Below are 19,589 nucleotides of genomic sequence, written 5' to 3' on the forward strand. Positions count from 1 at the left end.
AAGTAAAAAGGAGGGTCCTGTGATTCTCTGCGATGTTTTCTGAAGGAATATTATGAACATTAATGCCTGTTAGCTGTTTCTTTATTTCAGTAAATCCATTAGAGTATGGTGACAAATGCTTCCTTCAGCAATTTTTTCTACATATGAAGAATTTTTTTTGATCTCCTGCACAGAGTCATCATTGAATGATGTGTTGGCCAGCCATAATTGTACACATAACCCCTGATCAAGCAGCTGAATGCTAGATGTTTCGTTAGGAGACCAGGGCTCGGCACGGGTCACTTTTTCCCCTAAAAGTCACTTTTTTAGAAGCTGGTCACTTTTATTACCTATTTTCGGGCCCAGGTCACTTTTTCCACGTTTTTTACCAAAAAAACCTCGGTCTCGCGCGCTTTTCGGCTGTCTGTGTTTTTCTTTGTGTGAACTTTACCGGTTCAAGGTCGCTAATTTTCTCCCTCCCTTCATTGAACTATGATCGTACAAGGAACCCCTATATATATATGAAGGCGTCTTTATCTTCCCGGGAGCATACCGTGTGACGTCAGCATAACTTGATTTCAAGGCGCTTGGAAAGAAAGCTCCTTATAGTTAAGAGTCGTCATTTTATGGAAAAGCCGGTCGGAAAAATATAACGTAAAAGGCATATTTACAACAAAGAATTTTTTCCCCTCCTCTACTACCATTCTTTCTTATTTCCCCACTCGTTCTTTCATTTTTATCTTATTTTAAAATTGATCCTTTATTTTATTTGTTTTAAAAAGTTTGTCCTAAGGGCCGAATTCCTTTCTTGGAGCATCGAGCAAGTTACATTTGTTGTTTGTTCTATCGTTACTTTTGTTAATTTTTTTTAATATTTGAAATGACGATTTCAAGGCTCATTTACATTGAGCGAGTTTATAAAGAAAGCCCGTGCAGAAACTAACTTACGCGCAGCGGGAGAATACCAAAGCGTGCATATTAAAGATGCGTACTATTAATACGTATTAAGCGTATTATTAGTACGCTTTGGAGAATACTCTTGTAGCTGGCCAACGTTAAAGAAGCTCGCAAGTATTTTGAATTTACTTAGAATAAAAAAAAAATCATCCGACTGAAAATCGCGATCTATCTAGAAATAAAATTCGTGCTATTTTTCTAACTGGATTTAAATCTCAGCAAGAAACCGTAGCCCCAAATTTGATCGAAAAGGAAAACTGTTTATGAAAAGATCACAGAATCCTGCAATTCAACGTTTATGGAAGGATGACATCACTCTCTGCTACCATACGAAGGTTTTTAACTACTGGCTGTTGCGAAGATATATTTTGGAAAGAGAGAAAATTCAACTGCCCCTGCTGGGAATCGAACCCACATCCTTTCACTTTCCGGTTGAATTTTCTCTTTCCAAAATATATCTTCGCAACAGCCAGTTGTTAAAAACCTTCGAATTCAACGTTTAGTTTAACCAAATTAGATGAAAATTGGTCATCAGGCTGATGAAAACTCAGTTAACCTGCATGCGAGCCGTACATAGAGACAGATTTAACAGTGGGCACAGCAACCGCGCCTTTGGCCCCTACTTTATACTTTTTTCCTAATTTAAGGGGCGTAATATTATTTTTTTTTATGCCCGGGGCCGTCAACAACTGACCTTTATCTGCTTCTGGCCGTAACTTAATTTAGGGCATCTTCACGATGCTGATTGTTGACTTAATATCGACATATTGCGCTCCATTCTCCGCACGGTGTTGTGTAAAAAATCCCCTTTTCAGACCTCGGAAGTTATTACAACGTTTTTGTCTCGAGTCGCTGTTATGACCGCAATAGGAGAGGGCGGGGTCTGGTTCCACGGGTGTTGAACGAGGAAGGGTGCCAGGGTGCCGAGTTTACTCTTTTTTTCCGTTATTAAAAATGGATACCGGCCCCGGGCGATAGTAAATTTTCGTTCATACTTGCGGCCCGGGTTGCTACATACCGTGATCAAATCCGAAACTGGGGGGGGGCAATGCCTCGAATGGAATTTTTGATGGAATGGTATATTTAAGAAAAGGAAATAAATTCCTTTGCAAAATTATCGAATTTCACAGTCAAGGGGCAGTAAAATTATGTTTCCCCTCCAGAAAAAATATCGTATTACGGCCATGGTAAATCGGGTGCCCCGGGTGTTGGCGAATTCACTGTTTTTGTTCTTCGAAAATTACGGGAGGAGTCCGAGCTAACATGGCGAAAAATAGGTAGCCCTGACAGCAGCATCCATAAACTCTATCAACCGCATTTATAAACCCTGTATGTCGTTGATTCGATTTTTGTGTTCATTTTAATCCTAATTTTCCGTATTTCCCGATATATTTCTATCGATTTTCGCATATTGCCGCATATTTGGTTGATTCATGTTATAAATTATATAATTTTTTGTAATTTTATCTTTGTCAGCCATCTTGAATTGACCACCGCAAAACGGCGATTGGTTGGCGCGGAAAAAAGTCGCCACGTTGGTGCTTACAAAGTTCATGGGAAGTTTACCGGGGAAGACCGCGGAGTCTTTTTCTGTTAAAAATTACAAGGGGGGGGGGCAAAATTATATTGTTTCTGGGTAAAGTAGTAAATGTTTTTTTTGCAGGGGTGTATGTTGTGTGTAAAAAAAAAAGGAAAATATATATTTACAAATTTTTCTCTCAAAAACCAAACAATTTCAAAACTGATTTGTTTTCTCCCTCACCCAAGGGCAGTATTATTTTGGAGCCCCCTCCGCCTGTAAAAGAGTAGACTCACCCACGCACCCTTCCGTGTCCAGTCATAGGTGCAGATAGACTTGAAGGTCTTAGAGGTGCGGCAGATGACAATTGATATACATCAGTAGGCTCTGCCATTGACGTTGGGGGGAAGGATGGATTGCCCTCCCTCAACGTATAAGGGGCCGTTCAAGTATTACGTAAGCAAATTTTTAGCCATTTTTGACCCCCTCCCTCCCCCCCTTGTCAGCAAAATTTTGTCATCAGCTCTGCCCCTCTGAATCCTAACTCATATTTTCATAAAGGGTGGTTGATGACGTAAGCATTATCGAAACCCCCCCCTCCCCCCTTGTCATCAAAAGTCAGCAAGTCAGAAACCCCCCCCCCCTTTCCATCGATGATGACGTAATACTTGAACGGCCCCTAACAATTAAAATAATTTAGTTAATTTAATAATTTAAATAATTTATTTAATTCAGTAGTTTAAGTAATATTTTAATTTAATAATTTAAAATAATATTGTTAAAAATGTAATTTTAGTTTTTTTTTTAAATCAATCATTATAGTAAATTTCTTAAAATTTGTTGGAAGATATTATACAAACCTAATTATGTAAATCAATTTCTACTAGTTAAAAAAAGTTTGAGTACATTTTGTATACTGTCATTCATAGCATAACATAAGAAAAATCCATTAGAATGTAGATGGGACAAATTCTCTCATCAAATTTTGTGTTATTTCATTGTTTTTTTTTTCCTTCTTTGAATGTGAAAATTTTTCCTGGTTAAATTGATTTTAAGATGGGTTGTGGATAGCAATATGGGGCCATTCAAGTATTACATAAGCAAATTTTTAGCCATTTTTGACCCCCCCCCCCCCGTCAGCAAAATTTCGTCATCAGCTCTGCCCCCCCCCCTCTGAATCCTAACTCATATTTTCATAAAGGGTGGTTTATGACGTAAGCTTTATTCAACCTCCCCCCCTTGTCATCAAAAGTCAGCAAATCGGAAACCCCCCTCCCCCCATTGATGATGGCGTAATACTTGAACGGCCCCTATGGGGGGGGGGGAAGGCATTACTACTGTTACTTAGAAAGGATGTAATGTTACTCTCTCACACATAGTTGTTGATAAATTTGATAAGTTATTCAAAACTTTTCTGGTTAGCAGAATGCATTCGAGTTTGATTTATTTCACACTACTATATGTAAAAAAAGCAATTTCGATGAGCTCCATTGAAATACAAAGTTTAGTGAAAACTAAATTCAATTTAAATTCATTCAATTTGGTAATAATCAAAATTCATTGTCCATTTGGTCTCTTTCTAAAATTATTTTGGTCACTATTGGGTCACTTTTTAAACATTTTGGTCACTTTTTTAAATATTTTGGTCACTATTTTCACTAGTTTTGAGGCCATGATCCGTGCTGAGCCCTGGGAGACACATAAAGGACTTCAACACCTTTATATATGATATTCAGTGGAGCGTTATTCAGTATCCAAAGACTTTCTTTATTGTCAAGGTGTCTTCTGACTTCCTTATTCAAACAACGTTTAAATCAACTCAGGCAAAGTGTTTTCATACCCCAAGCTTTTTTCTATTATTCACACAAAATACTAGATGTGACTTATTCTTTCTCTTCTGTGCTCCTTGACTTGCACAGTTAAAAATGGTGGTTATGTTGTGTAAATTATGCAATACATGCCTTATGTAAATTTTTTATCACACCCACAAAAAAACAGCACTTTTTATGTGGAGAAACATGTGTATGTCGATGTAAAGTTTTCACACCCACAGAATCGGCTGACCAAATTGTGAGTTGTTCTTTCTCAATATATCTGATTTCAGATTCATTGATGCATGATGAACGGCAGAACTTTGCCACTGGATTTACCTCATTACAGAGATCTCTTCCGGCCCAGCTTCGTGGCAGAGTCCTGAACACTTTATTTTGTGTCAAAGAAAAAAAAACATACAAATTTTTTACAACATATTTTTCCTGGACAATTGGATACTACTTCACCAAACACCAACTCTGGCCATATCGCTATATTGCAATTTACTGCCATTAGTGAGATGGGTTGGAAGTGAAGGCGCTGTCTATCGGTGGTGGCCTCGAGTTCGTTAGGGAAAATATCTTATCTATATCCTCCCTTGGGTTCGAACCCGGGACTCTGACAACAACCTTCACGATGGTAGACGAGCATCTTACCACCATGCCACTCGGGCACGGACAATTGGGTACTGTCACGATTAACAAATTTTGGTATTAATGATTTCAGATGAGATGGGGTTGGGAGTTAAGGAGAAGTTTCTGAGTTTCATTAAGACGGATGAATGTACAGATAGTATAGGATGGAGGTATATTTTAAAAGCAATTGGAGGGGGCCCCATGCCATCTCATCTGTGATCTTACACTTGTCATATTATATACGCAGGATATTTTAAAAAACCGAAATGAGAATCTTATTGTGAAACATAAAATATCTATCAGAGCGAGTCATCTCGCTTAACATCTTATTGGTGAGCAAATGGGTTTGATAATTTGCGGATTCATTGATGCAGTAATAACGGGCAAGTGTAACAATCAAGTTAAGCACGGTTATAAGGGGACGTCGTGTCTGAGGGTGCGTCTCCTTTCCGTGAGGTGGCGGAATATCCCTAAACACTTGCTATTGGAGGGGTGTCCAATTTATACACGAAACTACAGAACCTAACAAAGAAGCCTTTATTTCGAAGCACATTCAAAACAGACAACCTTCCAGGACGGAAGCCACATTCCAACTCACGTTCTCTTCTCTTGGAAGATCGATTTTCTCTTCTCACATTCTTTTAACAATGTATAAACAAACAAAGCATATTATGTGGTATAAGGCCACAGAGTTAGTAAAAATGTCCATACTGGAGAAATAGATTCGTTACACGGTTAATATTTCGAATTTTTCTATCAAATTTTTCACTTTCAAAAACTTGTAAAAAACAGTTTTTTAGAAAGACTTCCAGAGGCACTAAAATAACCTTTAGGAGGTATTTTTTTGTAGAATGTTTATTCAACATGTACTATTTATATTTTATTCTGATACAAGAATAAGCACTGCAACAGTGTTTTTCAAAAAAAACTGAGAAACAGACCGCAAATACGAAAACTGTGAATATGGAGAGCTGACTGTAATGAATAAGTATTAAAAATGAATACTAAAGAGAAGTTTACAACTAAAGAGATCCAAAATGACATACAGTTGATGCTTGTTTTTACAAATCCATAGGGTCATGAAAAATTAATTCATAAAATTGAAAGTTTCTAAATGGGGAAATATGTTTTTTCAAAATAGTAGTATATTTTTTGGGGTCAGAAAATGAGTTTGTAAAAATGCCTGGTTCGTAAATTTGAGGTCTATAAAATCAAGCGTCATCTATATTTATTTCGCACATCTTTTCCCCCAGATGCTTTATGAAGCTGGTGTTGGCCAGTGGGGTACAGATGAATCGACTTTCAATGCCATTCTCATCTCTAAGAGCTTCCATCATCTCAAGTTGGTGTTTTACGAATATCAGAAATTGGCTGGACATACCGTTGCCTATGCTATCGATAACGAGATGTCTGGTGACCTAAAGAAAGGCATGATGGCTGTTGGTGAGTTGTTGGTTCATATTAACTACTGTTATGAATTACACTATACTTTCATGTTTGCTTAGTTATTGTTACAACATTGTATTGCTCTTTCAAATGGTTTAATGGAGAGCCCCTTAGGGGTGCGCAACAGGTACTGTCACACCGGGCCCCATGCTTTGTGAAGCTTTTCCTCACAAGTTCACTCATATATTATTGGAGGCTTTCACAAATTTTTGAAATAATTTCTTGCATTTATTCTGGAATTTTTTTATGCTGGTAATTCTGAATTTTCATCAGTTGCAAAATTATTAATTTCACTAACTATTATATGTCATCAATTCCGGAATTTTTTTCCCCCATTAGTTCTAAATTTTTATAAATTCTGGAATTATTTCATTCATCAATTCTGGAATTATTTTATTCTAGGATTATTTCATTCGTCAATTTTGGAATTATTTCATTCGTCAATTCTGGAATTTTTTTTTCATCAATTCTGGAATTATTTCATTCGTCAATTCTGGAATTGTTTCTTTCATGAGTTCAGGAATTATTTCTTCTGTTAATTCGAATTTTCATAGATTCTAGAATTTTTTCTACCACTAGTTTTGAATTTTAATTAGTTCTGGAATTTCACCATAAGTTCCAAATTTCTATCAATTCCGGAATTTTTTCTTTTTTATCAATTCTAATTTTTTTCTTTCATTAGTTCTGAATTGTCATTGGCTCTAGAATTCTTTCTTTCAATTATTTTTATTTCATCAATTCTAAAATTTTCATGAGTTTCGGGAATCATTTCTGTCATCAGTTTAAAATTGTCTACAGCGCTGAATCATTTTCAATTTTTTGTGTTAATCTACATTTAGTTGTGTGTTTGAATGTTTTATATGGATATTTCTCAGCATTTCTACATATTCTGAAATAATAGATGTGATTTCCCCTTCCCCCCACAAAATATATAAAATCGGGACAAAGGGGAGTTCTAAACATTTTTGGAATGCCCGGAGCTGTTAAGACTTGAATGGCCCCACTATTATTTTGGCACCAAGTCCTAAGTTTGATAAGTGTGGCCCTGGTTTAACGATGATCATTTTTGTAGATTTTTTTTTCTTCTTATAAATTATATGTGACTGGGAAGGAAGTAAATAATACATTCAGGTGGTTTGTAATACATATTTTTTCCCCATTATAGCTCTGAGTGTTGAAAACAGACCTGCATATTTTGCTGAGAAACTCTACAAAGCTATGAGGGTAAATATAATTTCTTTTTTTTTTCAAGGAATAAAGCTACATATTAATGTATACTGAATTTACCAGAGGGTAAACATGAAAAGTATTTTCTTAGCTGTGAAGTACAGTCATCTATTTGCAGCTCTCCTTACATAAGTATTTGTCACAGACTCTAAAGCCATTTATAGTCATGCCATGTTATGCAATTCCAAGCATCTCAAAAACCCATTTTCAAGGTGTAGCAGGCGCATAGCCCAGGTCAATATGATACTCACCTAAAGTACCGAAGGATGTTTAGGGGTGTCAGGAGTTTGATAGTTCATCCTTGTGAGAAATTTTCCTGACAACATGACTAAGAAAAATATTGCTACGACAGGGAGTTCCACACCAAGAGGCTAGCACACAAACCTCTCAGTGAATATGAAAAAATAAGGGTGCTGTTCAGAATCGGCAATAAATTGCAGGTCCCGGTCAAATTAGTCCTCATGTGCAGAAAATGGCAGTAGTGTGACAAAAATGATTAATAATTGAGGTGCAGCTGTGCACAGCTCAGCCAATTTGGATGGCAAACAGCATAGCATTGCATGATCCACTGGGAGTCTGTACATGAAAAAAATAAATTGGCTCATTTGTGCACATACTATATGAACAGTGTTTTCTTTTTTTAATGTGCATTGCTGTCTAGCGATATGATTGGTACCAGCACATGTTCTACATAGAGAAAACTACTGGACTACTCACTTAGTTCAATCTTGTTATAGGCTGTTCTAGTGGGGTTCACAGCAACCACTGCCAGTGTGGACCCCATCGATGCCACAGTGGTAGTCAGTTGAAGTTGGTTTTCTGTGGTTCCTAACTTCAAGTCACAAATGCAGGCTGATATCCTCATTCAAAATTCTCACCACAGAGAGCAACAGGCCTACAATAACACAAATATCCAATCATTACACTTTACTCATAATTTAAATATAGATAGCGGCTCTGAAAAAATCAGATATGCACTCAGACTGTTAGATATACATACACACACACTTTGTTCCAGACTCTGCCACTAAGCTGAGCTGGAAAGGATCTGGGCAACAGAATAAGTCCAGTGGCAGAGTCCTGGCATGCTTTCATTCTAGCCGTTGTAGACCTGGCTTTAGGTGTACCCAGTAAATAAATATAGTATTTTATGCATGCAAAAAAATTGTAACTTAAGGAAATTATAGCCATCATAAGTCTGAATAGTAAATTCAGCTGATTTAGTACTGTGAAATATTTTGCTGAAATGCTGCGAATTGGCTTGACGAGACATCATTCTAAAATGGTTGAGTCATGTTCAAAACCATTGACATCTGCAAATTTATTAGTGTTATTTAGATCAAACTATCAAAATCGATAAAATGTGAGAATACAAAACAGTAGTAGATATAACCAGTCATCATTTTAAATGGAATTCTGATAAATGTTAATGGTCACAGAACATGCCATTTGATACAGTAGAACTTGGTTAATTCAAATTTTGGACTATTCAATCGTACTTGATTGTTCTATCTAGTTTAATTCAAACTTTTCTCGAGTTTTTTGGATAATTCGAAGTTGGAGGAAAAAAATCATGATTTATGTACGAGCAAATTTAGTTCAGTTCAGAAAAATCTATAAGAAGCTAGACTTTGCTTTTCTCAATCAAGTTGTTAAACAACAAAATTTCAAAGACTAATAAAAGTTTGGAAATTATATTTTTCTCTACTCTTTCTTGATGATAATTTAATGCCAATTTTAACATTGTTCAGCTGGAGTGCATCGAGACTGTGTACCACTTGATACGTCGCTTAAAAAATCCTTAAAAAGTCATTAATTTTCATTTCCCTTTTTAAGAGCTTTTGAAACTTTTTAAAATCCTTTCAGCTGTTTCTAAAAGTTATTACTTTTTACCCACCCTGGAATACTTCCTGCTAAGGTTGACGAATGGTTGAATAACGTGATCCTCGGGTATTCCTAAGGGATCAGCATGATCTGTCCAGGGAATTTGTTAGTGTTAGTAGACATCCATGTCCGAGCTGGGATTCAACCAAGACCTGCACAATGAGAGCCTAGCTAGCGAACCACTTGATTCTTAGGTGACAATGGTTAATGGTACTTGATGCTGAAAGGTCCCTGTAAAAAAAGGAGGAAAAGAAAAGCAGTGTTGGGAGGGGAAGATTTCTTTATAGATATCAAGACCACCCTGTAGCGGATGGGAACATGTCTGGGCCAATTACTGGTGCAACTAAGGTAACGACACCCAATTGGTCGAACTCCAGTGGTCTCACCCACTTCTGATATGCTGAGAAAAACGGTAAAAGAATATTGTTGTGCAGTTGAAAAAATTAACAATGAAATATAAATAAAAAAGAAGATAGCTAAGTTCTAACTATCATTCCTGTCAGAAAATGGTGCTACTATCAGTGGTGGGAACTTTACGCCAAAATTAACATCCTGCTCTAATAGCTTATTTTCATATTTTTTTGTGACCAATAGCGCTTGTTTGCAATTTTTATTTTTATTTGTTGTGAGACTCTTTGACATACTTTTATACCTGCATTGCATGTACAGTGTTCTAAATGATATGTGTTCAGCACGTTAAATTTCCAAACTTTCGGATAAGGGCAGCAAAAATATTTAGTTCTCGCGAAACGATTCTTTCCAAGAAAGCATGTTTTATTCCTTCGCACTACCACACACACTTTCCCTCCTCCCATCTTTCATAGTCATACTCAGAATTATCCGAAAAAATAATTTTAAGGGATATTTTTTGAAAAAGGGTATTTTTTACTACATAAAAAAGAGAAAAAATTTAAAAAAAAAAGTAAAATAATTTTAAAAAGTATTTTCATTCCTATAAAATCTGGAGTAAAATTGAATTTTGATGCGTATTGCAGAACATGGTCGCCCTATCTTCTGACCTTGGAAAGTAGAGATCTCTGTTCGAAAGTAGCTTGACTATATACTGCAATGTACAGTGACCATGTGTGTGATTTTCACACTTTGCAAGCACTACAAAGATATTTATCCTTCAAAACTTTATCCCAAGACAGGTTTTTTATAACAAAAAGAATTTTAAAATAATTTAGAAATAATAATTTAAAATTAAATACAGATAAAACTAAATATATGTTATTTGGTTCTGGTACTTTCGATGATTTTGGTGTCCTAAAATATCATAGTGTGACAGATGGCTGTATCTCGGATTGTATGTGCACAGTTGTAAATAGAGTAGACCCCTTTAAGTATTTAGGGATTTTTTTAGATTCAAAACTATCCTGGAAAACCCATATTAATTATTTGAGCGTAGAATTAAATCGGAACATTAGGAAATTTTATTTTATCAGGAATAAATGTTCCCAATCCATTTTAAAACTTCTTTATTTTGCATTAGTAGAATGTAGATTGAGTTACGGCATTACATGTTGGGGTGGGACATACTTCAGCAATCTTTCTTCACTTTTTGTCACACAGAAGTCCTTCATCCGTATCATTCTGAGTAAAAATAGACTCACGCATACATTTCCACTTTTCAATCAATTAAAGCTACTCCCTCTGCAACATCTGTACGTTTATAAAAGTTTAAAAATGTTTTATAAAAGAAGTGGCCATCTCAATCTGAAATTACATAAGTCTGGAATGCAATTTAGACGTCATACTATACAGGTACCAAGGTCAAATAAAACTCGTTTCCAAAAATTTTTCTTGTATTTAGCTCCCAAAATATTTAATTTACTTCCTCAGTTAATAAAAGAACAATCTTCATGTACATCTTTTTTTATCAATTTAAAATCTTGGTTGTTAACTCAAGAACATTTAAATGTTCTGTTTGATATTGTAATTTAATTTTCTTTTATCTTGCATAAGCTGCTAAATGCCAAAATGTTTTGTTTATCAATTCCATTCCTGTTGCCACTTATTTCTTGGTGTTATATATATGTGTGGTTTTTTTTTTTCTTTCTTTTTCTCTCTCATTATTTATGCTGACAGATATGTATCAGATATTTTTTGTGGGCTCACAAGCTTGCTTAGCCCCTAAATGTTTTGTAACTGTGTTTAAAAATCTTAAATAAAGGAAATTTGAAATTTGAAAACATGTCGAACCTTGATAATCTATCCGATCTCTTCTTAAAAGAGTTGCCGGAAGTCCAGAAAAATTAATGAAATTGGAGAGAAAAACAGATTTTTTTAAAAATCGACTTTCAAATTTTCCCGTGCTCTATTTCATCCCTGAAAATTGGATTGGGATAACCACAACCCTTTATTTAAATTATCGGCCTCTCATCTGGCTTTTCATCACAAAACTCAAATAATATCCGTGATCATGCATCTGAAGATGGTTTACTCTAACAACTCTCTTTACTCCCAGTGTTTCTCAACCACCGGGCCAGGACACCATTCTCACTGGGCTGTGAGTGATTCACAGTTTGATTTTTTCCATTGATTTCTCATTAGTTGAGTGTATGGCCGGGCCTTTCACTTGCACAGAAGAGATTTACTGGGCTGTGAGCTTTCGGAAATTGAGGACCCCACTGATCTCGTCTGCCAACTTTAGAGCACAAATGTGAGGCAGTTTTTGTTTTTGAAAAAAGAAATGAAAAAAGGCGCCACTGCAAGCAGCAGAAATTACAATGATCGATCATCATTGCATCGAATCCAGATATTTCTTAAAAGAAATTTTAATTCTGCCAGTAAAAAGCTTGTTCGCCAAATTACGAATGTTAATTTGTCAACTTCACCAAATAACAAGTATTAAATCGTCAATGTCGCCAAGTTACAAGTGCTAAATTGCTGATGTCATGAAATAATGAGTGCTAAATTGCCAAACATCGTGTTGAGTCTCCCGGATTTCGCTCCCATTTTACAACAATTTCTTTCTGGGTATAACTAAAAAACAAGAGGTTGGCAGGAATCGTACTCATAAAATTTAAAAACTTAATATTAAAGAATTTTTTGTGGGTTTTTCACTTTCACAGCGAAGTGAATATAGAGTTGATGTAAATATGAATAATTTTGTAAGGAAAATCTTTTTTTTTTATTTTGAATAATTCAGAGGGAATTAATATCACTTAGAAATTTTATAATTTACATGACACTGTTATGAGTTATACTTTTAGACTAAAACTTGAAGGTTTAAACACTTTTGTGACAAGAGGAAAAGTATCGATTATATATCTGTATTTGGATTGATTATTTTATGGATGCTAATGCTGGGTAACAAATCCAAAGCTGTGATTTCTGAACATCTACGTCTATATTTTTGAGAAGATTAAAAATTTGTGTGGCAGATTCGAAATAAATTTGCATATGTGCCCCCCCCCCTTTTTTTTCTGTATTGTAGGAATGGTAAGCAGAATTTGGGAAACAGTTTCACAACGAATGATCATAAACTGATTCAGTAAATGAGGCTTTAAACATGGTCAGAAAAGTTCTTGCAGTGATTCTGATTAGTGAAATAATGTAGCCGCTGAGATCAATTATATTATAATTATATAAATTATTAAAATTTGGGAAATAGTTTCATAACTGATGATAAAATTTTAATAATTGACAATTACTAATGTGAATGTTGATGATTAAGTTGCAATTTGTATCCATTTTACAGATCCAGGAGAGATTAATTTGGTAATTCAATCTTTTTCCCAGTGATTTTGGACTTCGAATTAACCAAGTGTGACTGTATCATGATGCAATGCAAGTTGCAAAGATATTGATGGATAAATTTTCAACCGCAAAATTTTGTATAATTTAAGTATTAAATCCATAACATGTGAAACAAAATGGGTGTTTTCAGAGCAGCATTTGAAATCACTCTAGACCCGCTGTTTGATTATGCTACACCTGGTATCATGTCTTAGATTTAAGACCATTGTCTTTGCAAATGGACAATCCTGTCCATGGTAATTTCATTTTGAAAAAATTTTGGTCCTTTGAGAAGGAAACCTATAGTAGAGTGTTCCGAAACAGTTTTCAGTCTATATTAGGGTTTTAGATTTTCCAAGATAGTATCATGTTTGGTTTTATTTATGCTACTGTCTCCTTTTTTTTCACATCAGTGTCCTAAAAGTGACAATGCTTCATGTTATGTAAAATGTTATTATTCATATTTAGGGTCTTGGTACAGATGATAAAACCTTGATAAGAGTTGTGGTGTCTCGATGCGAAATCGATATGGTGCAGATCAAAGGAGAATATCAGAGAAACTATGGGAAACCATTGGATGCTGCAATTGCTGTAATGTCATTAATTTATTCACTTACCTCTTTGTTTTTAAAATATATCACAAGACCTGACTGTAATTAGTAGGGCTAGAGGATTTCTATGACTTTGCATATCGTTTTATTATTATCTGCATATTTACTATTTTAACATGATAGAGCATATTTTAAGGAATAATTTTGCATATTTCTGCATTTTCAATGAGAAATAATTTTTTTTCTCTTTCCATCCCATCTTCTACTGGAAGACTTATACAAGGTTGAGATAAAAAAAATCTTAATAGTTGGAAACATCATCCTTGTGCAGACCTGCCAACTCTCCCGATTTAGGCGGGAGACTCCGGATTTTTCATCCTTCCTCCCGCTCTCCGGATTTCTTAAAATTTCTCCGGATTTTGGCAGAAAATTAGATTTTACGCGAGCTTTCACGTTGCCGTGGTGTCAATAATTACCATCGTCGTTAGGGAAAACACCCATAGAGGACAGTCGTAGTCATCTCCGTCGAGCAGCCGTAAAAAGTCTCTGTGACCGCATTTAAGCAACTGACAAAGACGCGACTTTGTTTTCGTAGCATTTATCGGCAATCATTAATCAGGAGCATGACCTTGGTTGCCAAAATTCCTGTATAATCGTTATTGTATTCCATTAACAGCCGCACGGTAAACACGTTTTTTCGTCCACAGCTTTATAATTTGAATTTTTTTTAATCTTTTCTTCAGATTAAACATCTTCAGAAAGAAAATATAGAACTTTAAGCTATATACAGCTAAATATAAAGCTTTTAAGAATTCATATACCCAAGATTATCAATCACTGATAGCATCCACAAAAGGAAACGCATACTTTATGAACAGTATGTAGATGTGATTTCTCTATTCTGCATGGAAAGACTGGCATAGAATTATATTCTTCTCAGGGGCAATGCAGAACCTGCCTTGGGGGGGTGTAACTTTTTCTTAATTTATTTAAAAAAAAAAAAATTCGAAATTTTTTTTATGAATTTTTTTTCTTCTGATCAAGTCTATGAGTGTCGGGGGGTACCCCCCCCCCCCCCCCAGGGAGAATCTCTGGATTTCAAAAGTGGGCACGTCTGCTTGTGACAATACCAATTTCTTCGCCCGCCCCCCCCCCCAAGCTAAAGACGTAATTTTACAACATAGACCTGTTGCATACTAATCTTGCACTGAAGGTTTCCTGGTGATCTCTCAAGTTCTCCTTACACTGCCCTCTTCCCCTTCAATAAAAAATAACATGGCAGTAAATTGATTTATATTTTTTGTTATAAATTGATTCATCATTTATGTTGGGTTTTTTAACCTGTAGGTCGTAACCCAAACCTGGGTCGTGTACGGGTCTTCCGAGGAAGGGGGTCATACAAATCTACTTACAGCCAGTTTTTCCTGACCCACAGCTCTGGACATGAACTTGATTTGCAGGAGCTCCCTAAATGAGTCATACAAATCCATTTACAGTCCTGTTATGAATGCACTTATCGTGTCACTGGCCGAAGAGCAGGCAGTCAGTAGGTTGTTTTGCCTATATGTATCGCCACATCAATTCAGAAAAACAAGATGAAATAAAGTTGAACTTTGTTATGAAGTAAAGAAAATATTTTGTATTAAATTAATTTTGTATTAACCAACAAAACAGTAAATTGGTATATCCAACGTGAAAAATATTTAGTTTGTATTGAGTGAAAATATTGCAAAGTTTGTTTAGAGGAAGGTTGACTATACTCCTATTTTACTTAATGCTAAAATGAGAGTATAGTTGACTCTCCCCATGGCATGGGCTACCACAGTTTATAGATAAATTTGTGTTCTCAAGTTCTTTTTTCCCCTATGTGGGTTATGCTTTTAGGCAGTAAACTTTCAGTTTGGTACAGAAACCAAAATAATTAAAAACAAGATGTGTTAATGATTCTATAAGAGGCCTATAGAATCATTCAGCCCAATCCATTTAGCAGTTGGTAAATTGAAGAATTGCAGTTGAAGCTACAACTGATGATTTAATAGTGCAGATGTTTTAATTTGCGTTAATATTACTCATTAGTACATCATTTCACTGAAGTCAACTTTATCGGAAATGGAAGAGGAACATTTTTAGGTCATTTTTCTTGTTTTATAGAGCATGTTTTAATTTTTTTAAGGACAAATGCATTTTTTATGGAGCATTTTCAAGCAATTTTTCAAGTCATAAAAATCCTAGCCCTAGCAATTAGTTCCATTGATTATTTTCTTTTCATTCTGCATTTTTGTGATGATGAATGTTTCTTTTTGTTGTCAAAAATAGGACGATACATCCGGTGATTACAAGCGTGTGTTGTTGGCCCTGATTGCTGGTTGATTACGTCTGAAACCCGATGAAAGTTTTCTCATATATTTTTATTTGACGTTAAGGGTATTTTATCATCTGGATCTTTTATTATTGCACTCACGAATGAAAATACTATATATTATTATGAAAATATGAACTGTTATGAAGGCTTGAGAGTTTTATTTACATAAAGTTCATAATTTTTTGTGCCATTTTTATATAACCTTTAAAATTCCTCAATAATTTCAATATATATCAATTTCTCTTGAAGTTCCGCAAAAGAGTTATTTCCCTTATGACCGATAATTTTTTTTGAATTTTCGTGATGTACTTGCTTCAAGAACAAGTTTTCTGTAATTTTGATGTGTTATTTAAAATTCTTTGTTCTTAAGAAATTAGCTAGTGTTAGCCTTAAAAAAGAACGAGTTCCTAGTCGAGACGATATATCATGATTTTAAAACGTATATCTTGGTATAAATATCATTTTTTGATAAGAGTTTAATGTTGTGATTTTCGCTACATGCGATTGAGCTTAAAAGTATTATGTATTTAAACGAAAAATTGGTACAATAGACTCTCGCTAATTTGGCACATGTCAGACCAAGGTGTGCCAGATTACTGAAATTGCCAGTTTACTGGAATTCAATCGGAAAAGTCCATTTAAATAATATAAACTTCTGCACAATGACGTGTTTTTTCTCTCAAATGCACGAAGAAAACCTGCCCAAAAATGTTAGTTTACTGGACAGGCTGGATTAGCGAGTCTACTGTATATTTAAAGTTCATTGTTATAACATATATTAGTTTTGTTTCGTGTATTCATTTGACAAAATTAAAGGCATCGTGTTGTATTCTTCCTTTTGTCGTACTTAACCAACAATGGAAATTTATAATATGATATTCATAGTAAATCTATGTAACAAAATTAAATTACATAACATGTCCATACTGCTTAACAGGGCCGTATCTACATACAGCCAATTTGATTGTTTGTGAAGAACGTGCCTTCATCTGAGTTGACTGTCTAACGGAATGTCATTCTTTGAATATATAAGGTAGAGAATGAAGTCCTTGCTAGAAATTTATTGATTGCAAAAAAGGATGCTCTCTCTGGAAAAAAAGCAAGAAATATCTTCTCAGAAATAATCCCCATTGTTATCTATAACATTCAACCTATTAATCAACCTGAATTACTCTGTGTAAATGTTTTAAAAAGCTCATTTAAAAAAATCTGGAGTTTTTGAGTTGAGAAAACTGATGACCTCACTTTCGCCCTCTTCAGAAGTGTTTCGCTCTTGTTCAAATGATTCTGTTGAGACAGGAATAGGTGGAAGTCAGTAGGAGCGAGGTTGGGAGAGTATGGATGGTGTTCCAGGAGTTCCCAACTCAATTCCTGAATCTTTGAATGCGTGGCTTTTGCAGTGCACAGGCTAGCGTTACCTTGGGGGTAAAGAATGTGCTTGCGATTCATAAGTGATGCCCTTGCTTCAAAATTTCATGAATAGGTCCAAATAGTCACAATACATTTACACTTCGACATTGATTGCCATCCACTGGAAAGAGAGCCATAAAAGATTTTTTTCATGGTGAATCCCCCCCCCCCCAAAAGCAGAATGTTTTGCATTGTTCTGCAATGAGCCCCCCAGCTGACTGAAAATGTCCTGCAGTTAAAATTCCCACAATAGTATTTTCTACATTTTTCTTAAAATTCCTTCAAATTGTTCTGGAATGTATGTTGCAGATTTTGGCATATTCTGCTTTGGGGGTGATCCTACCAGACAGACAATAGAATCATCTTGTGGGCCAGTGTACGTCTGGTGACCTGTTTCGCCCTCGCACCGAGCAAACTCCAGCAGGATTGCTGAGGGGAATGTGTAATAGACCCACTTATCATCACAGGTGATTATGAGATCAAAAAATTTATAGCTTTTCTCTTTTTCTAGCAGTAATTGGCAAATCTCAATGCTCTTGTCCATTATTGAGCCAGTCAATTGATGTGGAATCCATTTATTGAAATTTTACATATCACTAAAACACACTTGAATGTTTCCAAAATGATAATGATTATGCAAATTAGACTAAGCACGACTACTGCAGCTCGTCTGTCGCCACCTATCACTTCTATCAAGAACTTTGTTTCCCACCTTATATTTTATAATAATAATGTGTGAATTTCCCCCACCCTTCCTTAACACATTATGGTAGTCCTCCAAGCATGAGATGAGATTTAGCTATGCCACAACATGTCAAAAGATTCTATTCTTTGTCTAGGATAAAGTAAATGTGAAAACTCTGTCACTGACGAGCGATCCTTGATGTGCAATCTCTTTACCAAAAAGGATAGAATCATCCAATGTGATTAGACTTGACCATGTCACGTCTAATCTCTTACTTTGAGGACTGCATGATAAGAAACAAATCAATTCTCAGTACAGTCTAGATATATAGCAACCACTATCCTGTGTCCTTCATTTTACCAAATTATTAAAAACTATTTCATCTACCTGGTTGTATTGCTGTTGGGTTATAATAATGGAGTTGGTAAACTATGGAGTTGGTCTTTGTAGTCTTCTGTGCTTAAGAAATGAAAAATACCTTTTCTTGCATCTTTCATTGTAGACTCTTGGCAAATAAAAATCGCTGTTCTTCAGTTTCCTGTCATCAAGGAAACAAAATTTTATATTGCGCCTGTAGCTTCTTTCTTACTAGTCTGTTTCACCTTCTGGGCCACCCTTGGGGTATGCAAAGGTGCGACCATACAGAGCCCTATATTTTTAGAAAGCTCCCCCCCCCCCCCCCCCCGCATTAATAAGTGAGAGAAAAAAAATTTTTGTAAAAAAACAAATGTGGCTTGCTGTTCAGGTGTGACAATTATAACACATCAAGTTACACCTTGTTAAACCTCATTATGTTTCAATGTAGGCAACTTGAAACATAATGAGATCTCCCGAAAATTGGTTGTAAGCAATTATAGAACAGGCTTGAATTCATGAGGGATGGTTGCCTTACACAATAGCCAAATAATGTGGGAAAATTTCTCTATTTTAAAAATACAGGATGATCCAAGAAACCTACACAACACATTGCCCTGGATCCACACCTGATATGGAGTGAAACACTGTACATTAAAGCCCCAGATCCATGGGATTCAGGAAACGTCTGTTAAAATGAGGTGCTATGAGCATTGTCTATAAGTGACCTTATTAAGGGCTGTAACAGTGATTTTTGTGCTGGGGCAAACATGATTTTGCGATCCCCAGCACTGTAAAATTTAATTTTATGACAGTATTTTTGTTCTCACCTAAATTTTTCTACCAGAGCAGTTGCCCCCCAAGTTCCGGCCCTGCCTTATTTACGGATTAGAGGGAAACCTCTGCAAGAGTATTTTTGGGATACTCAACTACACATAATGAAGCTTCGTCATTTCCTTGTATTTTAGATAGAATTTGTTGATAAAAAAAAACTTTTTCGTAAATTTACTATGTGTTGATCTGACTG

General features: G+C 35.5%; 1 protein-coding gene across 3 annotated transcripts in view; it reads left to right on the forward strand.

The window, feature by feature from the left end:
* Positions 1-19,354, forward strand: part of AnxB9 (Annexin B9) — a 52,707-nt gene extending 33,353 nt beyond the window's left edge. For all 3 annotated transcript variants that reach the window (XM_089250931.1, XM_089250940.1, XM_089250950.1), the window contains 4 exons: positions 6,156-6,345; positions 7,514-7,572; positions 13,669-13,791; positions 16,068-19,354. In XM_089250931.1, coding sequence (XP_089107057.1) covers positions 6,156-6,345; positions 7,514-7,572; positions 13,669-13,791; positions 16,068-16,121 — 426 coding nt within the window. In that variant the 3' untranslated portion in view covers positions 16,122-19,354. The remainder of the gene's footprint in view (positions 1-6,155; positions 6,346-7,513; positions 7,573-13,668; positions 13,792-16,067) is intronic.
* Positions 19,355-19,589: the final 235 nt, after the last annotated feature.

Source organism: Pholcus phalangioides, unplaced genomic scaffold (assembly GCF_987345545.1).
Source record: "Pholcus phalangioides strain wild (caught in Gottingen) unplaced genomic scaffold, Ppha-v1.0 ptg000003l_1, whole genome shotgun sequence".
NCBI lineage: Eukaryota > Metazoa > Arthropoda > Arachnida > Araneae > Pholcidae > Pholcus > Pholcus phalangioides.